Below are 13,312 nucleotides of genomic sequence, written 5' to 3' on the forward strand. Positions count from 1 at the left end.
TCAACTTTCTTTATTCCTGTTCCTTCCAACTTGAATTGTCTTTCCACATGGACCTCAAATCTTCAGGGTATTTAAGCCAAGATGCAAGGCATATTTAGTCATTAGGATCCTTGAAATGTATTTCCTTTCTCATATGTATCACTCCAAGAAAAACCCTCACATACAAGCTTATTGGCTTTTCAGAAACTCCTAGGCAGATTCTCCTGCCAAAAGGTTTTCCTTTGTTTGTGTCTTAATAGCTCTGCTCTCAGAACTATGCTAGGCTCTGAGTGTCTCCACAGAAGAGGTCCATTTCATCATCCAATGAGCTCTGCCTGCTTGGGGATGTGACACCCCAGTGGAAGGAAGCCAGGAGCCTATAGTAGGATCCTGGGGAAGCTTTAAGCAGCTGGGGCCATGTAATTTGAAACCTCTGAAAAGTGTGCTGTGGTGCTGTGGTCTGTGCACAGCACTAGTGCAACATGAGCACTGGATGCGGCTGACTCTTTAGAGGATGCGCTCGCCTGCTGCAGGAGGGAGAAGACTGAGAGACAAACCTGGATGCAGCCTGAAAGGTCCAGATAGATGAGCTTGTGGCATCCGTTCCCTAAGCCCAGGTACTGTAAGCCTTTGTCCGTGAACTTTCGGCAATAAGCCAAGCTGAGATTCTGTAAGTTTTGGAAGTTTCTGAAAAGAGAGGGCGAGAGAAGAGAAGGAAAGTGAACACATTTCAGCTTTTCTCACATCTTTCTTAAGCCACTACGATACCAAGAACTGAAGCGGTACATTAATTCTGTCTGCTTACACAGACTCAAGAGTTTAACTTCATTATTAACTCTCTTTTTGATCCTTAAAGGAGATTTCACTAAATTATTTGATAATGCATGATTACATTTCAAGTGGAAAGAAGTAAAGAGTGCTGGCTAGATGCTTTGAAAAGTTGACTGGGATAAAGCTTTTTTTTGCTTTTTCTTTTTTGGCAGGGTTGGGGTTTGCATGCATATTGTTTGGAAGTTAGTTTTTGAAACTAAAGTTAGAATTTACTTTAGTGTTGTTTTTAGGTTGTATCCTGGGAACAGTAAACAAACATGCAAAAATGGTTGAGAAACATACACCTTCTGTAAACATTTAATTGGAAATTAAATGTTTCATGAGCATGAGGATTTGGAATCAAAACAGGGAAAAAATGAGCAGAACAGGCTCCTAAAATGGTTCAGATAAGCAAATAGTTTAATGAGCCCAGATTTAAACATGTGTGATTTTGGAAGTAATTACTTCATTAAGAAAAAGGCTAATCTAAACATGGGTTCAGAGGAACAGTTTAAAACAAGTGAGCTACATAGCAGAACAAAACTCCATAGAGGCTATCAATGTCACTGGAGTTGACACAGATGAAATATGGCACTACCACAATGGACCAAAATGAGAATGGCTCAAAAAAAAGTGGGGGTAATTAGGGTGTGTCTATGCTTTTGTGCAAGGGCTGGCATTTTGAGAATACTAGCACTTTTGAGCCTAACTTATTTAAAAAGTGCAGACTCCCGCTACCGCCTGCTCTGGTAATGGAATTAACAACACGTTCTTGGTTTGTGATCTGTAACAGTTTAGCAGCAAATGAGAAAACAAGAAGAATGAATTGTGGGGGGTGGATGTCTCTTTTCCTCTTATATCTTAGAAATTAATAATAAGGTTGACCTCCACACAAGTGGGAAATAAGATATGCAAGCACTGACCATTAATCAGATGTGAGAAATATGTCTATGGTTCCAGATCCACCACAAGTTATTTGATTTAGAGCACACATTTCCCTTCCTGGGAATAGTTGTGTACAACAGATTGCACAGCAGAGAGAGAGAAGCCTTTAGACAGTAGTGGGAGGCAGAGCAGGCAGGAGAGGGAAGAAGGTACAGATCTCATATCCCCAAAACATGACGCTCACGCACATAGAACAACTATAATGTGATCAGAATATACTTGTGACTATATGGGTGAGAAAGTGACTACTACTGCTTCTATTTTTCACCTAGAGATGTCCGAGCTTAGCAAAAATAGAAAAGCTTCTCCCTCCAAAGAGCTCTCCAGTGTAATGAGGTTTCGAAGTTTGGGAAATGCTTTCTTCTGCTCTCTCCCTTGAGTATACCCATGATTCAGCAGTGTGAAGAATAATTTCCTTGGGGCCATGGGTGTCATTTGTTTGGAGAACATAGTAATGAGGTAGGCAGCACAACACAAGGAAAAATACATAAGATTTGGAATCTGACCAAATTGGATTCACATTCTCACACTGAAAATCCCCACAATTTTTAAAGATGATTTCCTCAGATATTGAGATAAAAATATCATCTCCTTTATTTTTTTTAACCCTAACCAACAGATGGACTTCCAGGTTCCCTAACCCTCAGTTTTCTCATCTGTCACATGGATGTAGTCCATGTAATAATAGAATTATTTTGAGGATAATTTTTACCAAATAAAATTAGAAGGGATAGTAGAAATTTAAGAACATATGCATTAAACAGAAAAGGCTAGAAATGGAGCTCAAGTGGCTCAAGTGGTAGAGTGCTAGTCTTGAGCAAAAAGGAAGCTAGGGACACAGTGCTCAGGCCCTGAGTCCAAGCCCCAGGACTGCCCAAAAAGAAGAGGAGGAAGAGGAAGAGGAAAAGGAAAAGGAAGAAGAAGAAGAAGAAAAAGAAGAAGAAGAAGAAGAAGAAGAAGAAGAAGAAGAAGAAGAAGAAGAAGAAGAAGAAGAAGAAGAAGATATGCATTATTATTATTATTGCTAGTACTATCCCAAATAACCACACACATTGTTCCTATGGAATTGGTTATTTTCTGCTGTTTAATGGATTGGATACTTTCTGACGAGTGCTACATATAAATGATTTCAAGAGTTTGGGAGATACCCTGGCCCAAATCTATCATTCCATTTCTTTAAATCCACATGATTAGTGAGCAAATACCAAAAGTGAAAACTAATCAAAGGGCACAAACTTTTCTTTTTTAATACCATCACTTTTGGTACTGTGGTAAAATCTACAGATATTTTCCTAGCATAATTTTTGTTATCATGTGGTTTTAAATGCATAAAATAAAATAAATATTACTAAAATATATCAGGGTAGTTCAATTAATAGGATGAGTAGAAAATACAGCACTACTTAAATATTTAAAAGAAAACTACCACTCAGAATTTTAAGCTTGTTCAAATGTCTCAGTATTATTTTCAAAGAATCTAAAAACGTTATAGTCTCAAAAACACTTCAGCCTATCACAATGGTTTGAGGAATGTTTTCCCAGTGTCAGGTTTGAATATTTCCCAACCTGATGAGCCTTTCCATGGTAAAAATAAAGCATAATTGAATGACATAAATTTTATAATGAGTCTGAATATTCTGCCAACTCTTAACATTCTGTGCCTTTTCTGAGGAAGTGCTATGGAGAAGCAACCCTCATGCCCAGGGATGTCAGAAGTCCATAAAGAGTCAGAACTCTGGGATGGCAGGAGCAGGTAGGCGTGTCTCAATAGGCAGCCACAGCATAGCAACAGGGAATCTGGGGTGGTGGTGCTCAAATCTAGAGGTTCTGATACTAGAGATCCCACACGCAGGACTGGAATTTAGGGGCCAGGGTCAAATGCCCAGGAAGGAGGATCTGAAAAGGATAGGCAAAGTTGAATTCAAATTACTGGGTATGTAAACAAAAGAATGTCAAAACATTATCCAAAGCAGAAGATGAACGATCAATGAAGGAGAGTGCAAGTATCACCAGCTTGGGGACTTGAAAGCAGCAGTTTCCATATAGAACAGAAGTGCCATAGGATGGTGGGATGTTGATAAAAAGGAAAGTGCTAGAACAAGGCAGACTTGAGGCACAATTATTTTCAGTATGATACAAAATAACACGTGTTACCTGGACAGGAGTCGCATCGTCTTGTTGGTGATAGTTGTGTTTGATAAATTAAGATATAGAATCCCAGGGCAGCCCTCAGAAATGTATTTCATTGACTCATCCTGTATTGAAAACAAACAAAAATAATAACAGAAGAAAATTGATTTCAAAACTATTACCAAGTCTAACAAGCTTCACAAGTTCTCTTTTATCCAGCATTTCTTTTCCTGCCCACAAACAAACATATGCATGATTTTGTCTCTTCATATGCTTTGGTATTAGTTGAAATCAAAAGTAGAAGCCAGTGGTTTTGCTAGAGGTTTCATTATTCCTTCCTTGGGAAATAAAGTCCTATTCCATCACCATGACTTCTTTTCTTTGTTGGCCAGTCCTAGGACTTGAAGTCATGGCTTGGGCACTGTCCACGAGCTTTTGTCTTCAAGGCTAGTACTCTACCACATGAGTCACAGCTTCACTTTTGGTTTTTGGGGTATGGACTTTCCTGTCCAGGCTGGCTTTGATCCATGATCCCCAGGTCTCTGTTTCCTGAGTTCCTGGGATTATAAACTTAAGCCACCAGCATGTGGCACTGGCATTTCTTTAAAACGTGAATCCTTGAAAATTCTCCTTTGTGATGAGAAACTTGAGTCCAAGGGTCACGGACACTCACAAGTGTCACTGACTCTCCAGATGCCGGAAAGTGGTTAAAAACTGACCCATTTTACTTGGAAAAAATTATACTAAGTGAAGTGAGCCAGACCCAAAGAAACATGGACTCTATGGTCTCCCTTACTGGGAATAATTAGCACAGGTTTAGGAAAGTCACAGCAGAGGATCACAAGAGCCCAATAGCTATACCCTTATGATCACATAAGATGATGCTAAGTGAAATGAACTCCATTTTATGGAAATGATTGTTATATCACAGTTGTAACTACTTTCAACATCCCATATGTATCTGTAGCTTCTACTATTGATGATGTTCTTGTATTACCTTCTTGTGATTGTATCTACACTATCTCTGTAATCTTATCTGAGTATATTGGAAACCGTGTATACTGGTATTAGAACTAGGAAATTGAAAGGGAATACCAAAATTGAGAAACACAGGGTAAAAAAAAAGAGAAACAACTACAAAAGCAATACTTGCAAAACTATTTGGTGTAAGTGAACTGAACACCTCAGGGGGGGAAAGGGTAAGGGGGAGGGGGGAGGGGGGTATGAGGGACAAGGTAACAAACAGTACAAGAAATGTATCCAATGCCTAACGTAAGAAACTGTAACCTATCTGTACATCAGTTTTATAATAAAAACTTTTAAAAAAGTAAAAAAAAACTGACCCATTTTAAAATATGCTAAAATGACTCTGAAATAGTAAATGCTCTTAACAGCTGGACTTAGTTAAAAGCAAGTCCATGTTTACACATATCTGTTTATACACAGGTACATATCTGAATGTGACTAATTCCGTGGCTCTTGTATTAAATACAGTAAAACAACTGAAGAGATTTTCAAAAAATTCATGGTAAGTTTGAAATGGCTTGAAGGAAAATATAGGCTACATGTAAGTTGGGCATGAAATTAAGTGTTGGGATTAGGGCAGGAAGAATCTCAAAGTTTCAAGTAAACCTCTCCCCAAGAAGACTGAAACTACTGAGGCAAGAGAAAGTTGTCATTGAATGAAAGAACAAAAATTTAAAAACACTGAGCCTTGCCTCATACAGTAGCTCATGCCTGTAATCTTATCTACTCAGGAGGCTGAGATCTGAAGATTGTGGTATGAAGCCAGCCAGGTAGGGAAGTCCATGAGACTCTTATCTCCAATAAACTACTCAGAAAATGTCAGTAGTGGCACTGTGGCTCAAGTGGTAGAGCAATAGCCTTGAGTTAAAGAGAAAAGGGGGGCCCCAAATCGAATGCAGGTAAGTGAAAATATGACAAAGTGATTTTGTCTTATATTTTCCCACAAAATATTAAAAATTATACAAACAAACAAACAAAAAAGGAGGGCAGGGACAGTACCCAAGCCCTGAGTTCAAGTGCCAGGACTGGAAAAACAGAAAAAAAACCCTAAATTAAATATTTTAAGACCTGAGCATTTCAATTTACTCTCATGAGCTGCCTCTCATGCAGATAACAGAAAACAGTGTAAGAGCAGATTTATATTTATTTAATGATGGTTTGTGAATTTTCCCAAGTACACAAATAGATCAACCTGTTTAAAATATTTGGGGTCCTGCAATATCTGACACTACTGCATTAGTCCTGAAAAGAAGGCCATTGCAGATATCTCTGTGGAAAACACAAAGCATCACAAGGCTGGGAAATGAAGTTTGGAGAATTCGGTAGCATTACTAGGATGACAAAAGTTGACTTTCAAGAGCATCATGATAAGTTTAACATTCCCTTCCTATTTCCACAACTACAGATGTTCAAAGTAACAACATTGTAGGAGTCAGTGCATCTGTCACACTCAGGTAGGAATTGGGTGATTTGCAAGGCAGCAAAGCTTAAGGGGAACATGTGTTTCTATTCTAAGCCTGCAAATCTCTGAATTCTGCATGGAAAAGGTTCTACACACTGGCGCTGAATAAGTAGGCTGGGCCTTTGAGGAGCATAATGTTCCTGCCACTTCACTCGTGCTGTTAGCAAATTTTGTGGACATTCTATCACCAAATACAGGAGTTCAAGATGTGTAGATAAAGCATGTGCCATATAATTTTCCTCCAAATGGAGAGAACTAATACAATATACACCCCATACTTACGCAAAACTCTGCCATCAAAAAGGTTCAGCATGTCAATTTGTGTATAGTTGTAAAATACCTTGGTGAGGACATGAGTGAGATGGGGTGGGGAGAGGAGAGGAAAGGGCTCCCCAGTTTGGAGAGCTCACAGAGAAGATGAGTTAGGTGAAGTGTCAGACTTTGAAGTCAGGCCCCACTTTACCACGTGAACCTCACTTTACCACGTGAACCTGAGATAAGCAGGCCCTGTGAGCAGACCCAGGGCAAGCTTATTAGGGCCCAGCCGGTCAAGAACTCTAACCACTGGGAATGCTTAACACTAACTGCCCCCAGAATGCCTCGAGCCCTGTGCCTCGAGCCCTGAGCCAATCAGATTTGTACTCGTGTTCTGGTCTTGCTTGCTTGAACACCTGATTGCTGTAACTTTGTTTTTTGTCTTGCTTGAACACCTGATGGCTGTAACTTTGTTTTTTGCCCATATAAGCCCTGTGTAATCGCAGCAGTGGGTGGGTAGGACGAGGCCCGAGTTGCAGCTCGCTTGAATAAAGCCTTGCCTTGCTTTTGCATTTCGGGACGTCTGAGTCTCGGTGGCCTTCTTGGTGGTCGTTTTGCAACTTGGCACAACATTAGGAAGAGGATAGTGCGCCATTGAGAATGACACTATTCCTTGAGCTGAGGAAGCCATCTGTTCTCTGCATTTTTCTGTACTGAGGAACTTATATATTCAGACAAGTTTAGATCTACAAATGTTTGAACACATAAATGCAAAAAAATCTGTTTTTGTGTCTACAGTACAGAATGGCTTATGAAATTGTCCACTGTGTATAGTGTTTGAGTTCTTGTGAATGTAATACATTTCCTATGACAGACAATCTTAGATATCAAAGCCCTTTGATGAATATTACCCAACTTCTTAAGGTCCCTGAGGGCAAGAACCAAAATTTTACTCATTTTAAAATTCCTTCTGAAGCCAGGAACTGGTGGCTCACACCTATAATCCTAGCTACTCAGGAGGCTGAGATCTGAGAATCATGGTTTGAAGCCAGCCTGGGGAAGAAAAGTCCCCAAGAGACTCCTATCTCCAATAAACTTCTCCAAAAAAAAAAAAAAAAAAAAAAGCCAGAAGTGGTACTGAGGCTCAAGTGGTAGATCACTATCTTTGAGCACAGAGAGGCTCAGGGACAGCACCTAGGCCCTGAGTTCAAGCCCCAGGACCAGAAAGAGAGAGAGAGAGAAAAAGATTATAATTCCTTCTGACACCTAACAGAATATCTTTAACATATTAGATGCTAAAAAAAATCAACTAGAGAGTATGGTGGCAAAGATTGAAATCTCTCGTAATGAAGGATCTCACCTTCATCTTGCTGGTGGAAAAAGAGCACAGCTAGAGAAAGTAGAACATGTACTCTCCAGTGTGGTCTCTGACATGTCTTCCTACTCCTCCATTTCTTGAGGGCACATTTGAACATGAAGAAGCAGCTTGTTTATGCATAAGCCCCTAAGACAATGCTTATCCATGCTTGACCGACTCACGCTGCAGAACAGTTCTCTACGGTCTGGCAAGCAAGAATTAAGCAGCTACTTCAAACGCTTCTTTTGTGTGTTGGGGTAAGGACTTGGAAGAGCTTTGAGGGTTTTAGTATTTTATGTACACATTTCATTTGTTTATATAATGTCTTCCATCTTTGGGAAAAAATGTTTGGTTGTTGAAAATGCGAGTTTAAATTTCATGGAAAAAAATGACTAAGTGGAGATTTTTTTAAATAACTCTTACTTTCATAAAAGGAGAGATATGTATATAAACCTAAGTATAAAAGAGAGTGTAAGGCATAGAAATGTTGAAGTACTGAGACCACAGCCACAATGCAGGAGAGGGACAAATTAACCCTGTCAAAGGTAACTAGCATTGCAAGGGGCTCATAGGCTGGAAGGCAATGAGAGCTGATGGCTAATGGGTGTAGGCTCTTTTGAGTGTGGGGAAATGTTCCAAAATTGGTTGTGGTGATGGTTGCTCAGCTCTTAACATGCCAAAAAACTATTCAATTGTACATTTGGGGTAAATGTAATATCAAAATCAATATAAGTTCATTGATATATCTATAATGGTGTTTTTAAAATGTCAATGTTTTAGGGGCTGGGAATATGGCTTAGTGGCAAGAGTGCTTGCCTCGTATATATGAAGCCCTGGGTTCAATTCCCCAGCACCACATATATAGAAAATGGCCACTAGTGGCACTGTGGCTCAAGTGGCAGAGTGCTAGCCTTGAGCAAAGAGAAGCCAAGGACAGAGCTCTGGGCCCTGAGTCCAAGGCCCAGGACTGGCAAAAACAACAACAACAACAAAAAACTTAAAATGTCAATGTTTTAAAAGTGAATGGAAGTACCCAATGGAATTGTAGAGTATTCTAAAGAATGAGCTGAGATAGAAGTGATGGAGTGGTGAAGAAGAAAATAATCAAGCCATTAGATGGGAAAATGGGTTCACAAAACAATGAAAATAGCATGACATTCTGAAGGAGCTTCAATGATTCATTATGAAGATAGAAGATAGAATTAAAACAAAAAAACTGAGGCTGAAAGGTAACGCAGAGGGGACGATTTGTGGCATCTTTTCACTTGTGCCAAGGGGCCTGACCTTCATCCTGAAGATCATCTATAACAAAGGGCACAAAACAGGGGCTGGGAATATAGTCTAGTGGTTAAGTGCTCGCCTCGTATACAAAGGGCACTAAACAAGCTTGTATACCCATACTCTTCATCATATCCCCTCCTCTCTCCCGAGACACTTGCTCCATTGAGTGCTTCAACTGAATCTCCATCAGTTCCCACAAAACTTTTTCCATTTTCTTGCCCCCATTTTCCTATCACCTTACCTATTTTTGTGGAAAGGTGAGTTCATAACTAATGCCTGACTTTCTTATATCTTGTTCACTTGCTAACTCACAGCCGTTATATGTACATACCACTAAAACTGCTTTAGCAAATACCACCAGTCATCTTCTAATTCCCAAGTACAGGAAACAATAACCAGTATTTTCTTATCTGTTTGTTTTGGCCAATTCTTTTTGAAAGTCTTTACTCACTTGCATTTATACCTTTCATATTCAGCCTGCTTTGCTTACTATTCCTTATTCATATTATCTGCCCGCTCCTAAATTTCAGCATTCCTCAGGTCTCAACCCCAAATCCTCTTCTGCTACCTTCCCACTAGCTTGATCTTACTCACCCTTATAATAATAATTTTAATTTATACAGAAACATCAACACAAAATAGAATCTCAAATTTTCATTCTTCATGATCTATAAGTCATCTCCAAATTGTGCCATTTATTAAACATTATTGAAAACATTATCAAAATCTATACTGCTGTTATCATGAAGAATAAGATGCCTCCCTAGGCCTTTGGATCTCTTAAGTTAGTGGAGGAGGCAGGAACACCATCTCTAAGGGCCAGGGAAGTGAATGGCACTGGGAGCTTGTGGTTTTTTGGTTGAGGAAGTGATATGTAAGATAAGCTTAGAGACTTCCTAGAAGGAAAGTATCACTTTCCCTTGGACAAAAGGAGAAGCCATTCAAAGCAAAGAACACTGAATGAGCAAATGCAAAACTGAAGGTCTCTGAAGGTCATCTTGGCGTGGGCCAAGATGAGGCTGGAAAGGGAACATGAGGCAAGAGGAGGTCTCTCCAAGATGACAGCAATGCTGTTTCTTTGACTTTATCCAGTAGTGTGGAATTTCTGGAAGATGGGCATAACATGGTCAGCTCTATCTTTCAAAAGGAATACTATAGGCTTCTGAATATGGACTGGGGCAGAAGGAAAGACTGGGACCAGGAACCAGGAATAAAGTGTTTATGTTCATTTCTATCTTCTTTGGCATGGCTGTTGATACTATGAAAACCACTACACTGAGCCTATCATTCCTGCCAGGGCCCAATTTTTTTTTCTATGTCATTCACATAGGCATAAAACATAAATAAAATTTTGTATAATCACTGAAGAGTTTCCATTTGCCAGAGTCTCAATGTTGGGCATCTATCTCCCAGAATAATAGCATTGTACAAATGGAGTAAATTTTCTTGCCAATGTTTAATGCAGTTTGGTTTTTGTTTCCACGTTCAACCTCAAATTCCCATGCAGGTATAAACTCTCTATGTTGTTCTCCAGTATAAGGAATATAAATATACATAAACAATGATAAAATAAGCTGCTTATACTCACAGTGAGGGATGGACAGTCAGAGACATTCAGCTCTTGCAAGTTTTTACAGTGGCCTAAATCAAACAAGTTGCATATCAATAAACAACATATTGCAAATATTTTAAAATTTTCCATCCTACATTCAATATGACATATTCATTAGGAAATAAACAGAAACCCTGACAAGTAATATGTTCTAAGAATATGAGTTTCCCTTCCCAGGAAAATTATTTCTTTTGTCTTCAAAAATAAAATATAAACACATGTTCATTATTGTTTGAGGATTAAAGGAAGAAGAGGAAAGAGAGAAATTCTACTTTCAGAAAATTACTATATACTTAAAGCTTTTTAATTTGAAAATAGTTGGGGAAAAATCATGTTTTCTTTTTTTCTCACATGCTTTTCAATTCATTTTTTGCTTAGCATTGTATCATAAAAGTTTTCAAGTACATATAAAAATTGAAATAATTTCATAATGAAATAATGAATGCCCAAATCTCTACTACCTAGTTATAATCTATATTTTGCTGTATTTCCTTGATCACATACCCTCCCCCGCATTCATCCATCTCTTAATCAGTCTTTGTTTCATCTTATTTTTAAAGCATTTCAAAGTGTGTTGCAGAACCAGGCACTGGTGGCTCATGCCTGTAATTACAGCTACTCAGGATACTGAGGAAAAAAAATGAAGGGAGAGTATGAGGCCATGAGTTCAAGCACTAAAAGAAAACCAAAAACCAAGCATGTTGCAGATACTAACACATTTCCCCAAATACTTCAGCATGCATAAAAATAAACAAGCTATTTACTATGGGTTTTTGTTGTTGTAGTTGTTGTTTGTCAGTCATGGGGCTTGAACTCTGGGCCTGAGCATTGTCCTTGTGCTCTTTAGCTCAAGGCTAGCATTCTACCACTTGAGCCATAGCTTCACTTCCAGTTTTCTGGTGATTAATTGGAGATAAGAGTCTCACAGACTTTCCTGCCTGGGCTGGCTTTGAACTGCAATACCCAGGTCTCAGCCTCCTGAGGAGCTAGGATTACAGGCATAAGCCACCGATGCCCATCTGTTTTTTTAAGGTTATAGTACATATGATTTACAATTTATTGCACATAGAGGAGAGGATGGAAAAGTTAAGTGTTTGAGGCCATGTCCCATGAACTCTCAGGGAAGATGAGGATGAACACAAACAGCTAGAGGGTTAATAGACAAGTAGCTCCCTGAGAGCGGCTCAATGAGGACACACTTGTGAATGAGGGGACAGCTCACGAAAAGAAGAAGGAAGACATTCCAGTGAACGAGACCTGACTAAGCAGGAAAACTTCAAGCAAGGGGTGGTCCTGGCATTCAAAATGTTCCAGTAAACCGAAAGCCCATCTGCCGTTCCTAACCACATAGCCCCACACTAACAACAACAGACATGTTATTAGTTATAAATCCATTTTGAATATTTCTGCCTTTGCCAGGAGTAAACTATGCCCTAAGTGATAAATTCAAACCAGAAATACTTTCAGAATTTTAAAAATGAAAACAAGTCTTCAAAATACACAGATTTTAGAAGTCACCAGTAATAATTAAAGAAAACATACACTCCCCAAATAGTTGAACTTAGTTTATGATGTAAATGTTCTTATAATACAACAGTTATGTGAGAATAATTAAGATATTTATCAGCGACATGGCCAGGTACTAGTGGCTCACATCTGTAATCCTAGCTACTTGGGAAGATGAGATATGAAGATCACAGTTTGAAGCCAGCCTGGACAGGAAGGCCCATAAGACTCTTCTCTCTAATTAACCACCAAAAGACCTGGAAGTGAGAAGCAAGATTGAGAGGGTGACATTTGGGCCAAGACCATTGGGAGATGTGCCATTGATTCTTAGAACCCACAATCAACAGGATTGGTGATTGGGAGACAGCGAAGAGAAAGAAAAAGCTGAGGACAGCCCTTCTAGAACTATTGTTTTTACACTTCAGTGATGAAAGGAGAATTCTGTAAACAAATGTGATGAAGAACTCCAGGTTTCAGTTTTTCATCTTTCCAGGTCCTGAGTACTTCAGGAAGTATCTTCCATTCACGAGACTGTTTCATCCTCCCAACCAAACTAAGAGGCATCTGTGTTCATCCTCAGCAGATGCTGGAGATGAACTATCCTGAGGTTGCACAATCAAGCAGGTTGGAAACCTTTGAGTCCAACTCAGGGCCTAGACATTTGGCTACTAAACCAGACACGTAAGAGGACAAGCAGCCTCTACACTATGATTGAGACAGCACCTTTTAAAAATGATAGACCTTTGCATTAAATACACTGTTGTTCTGTGCTTGCACTGGGCATCGTCTTGTCATTGTTGTACATGTATATAATGTACTTTGATTACATTCACACCCCTCATTAGCCTCCCTTGTACCCTTTCCCTCCCACTAGTCCCCTGCCCTTATCAATAATCCTCCTTTAATTTCTATATTTTTTCCTTAGTCTCAATTCCATCTTTAACCATTG

The 13,312-nt window shown here is 39.2% G+C and overlaps 1 protein-coding gene across 1 annotated transcript in view; it reads right to left on the reverse strand.

The window, feature by feature from the left end:
- Nucleotides 1-13,312, reverse strand: part of LOC125346931 (dynein regulatory complex subunit 6-like) — a 103,687-nt gene that overhangs the window by 62,825 nt on the left and 27,550 nt on the right. Inside the window, exons 5-7 of the mRNA XM_048339875.1 lie at nt 10,834-10,886; nt 3,889-3,989; nt 537-666 (exon numbers count right to left, since the gene is read on the reverse strand). Coding sequence (XP_048195832.1) covers nt 537-666; nt 3,889-3,989; nt 10,834-10,886 — 284 coding nt within the window. The remainder of the gene's footprint in view (nt 1-536; nt 667-3,888; nt 3,990-10,833; nt 10,887-13,312) is intronic.

Source organism: Perognathus longimembris, chromosome 2, assembly GCF_023159225.1.
Source record: "Perognathus longimembris pacificus isolate PPM17 chromosome 2, ASM2315922v1, whole genome shotgun sequence".
Lineage (NCBI taxonomy): Eukaryota > Metazoa > Chordata > Mammalia > Rodentia > Heteromyidae > Perognathus > Perognathus longimembris.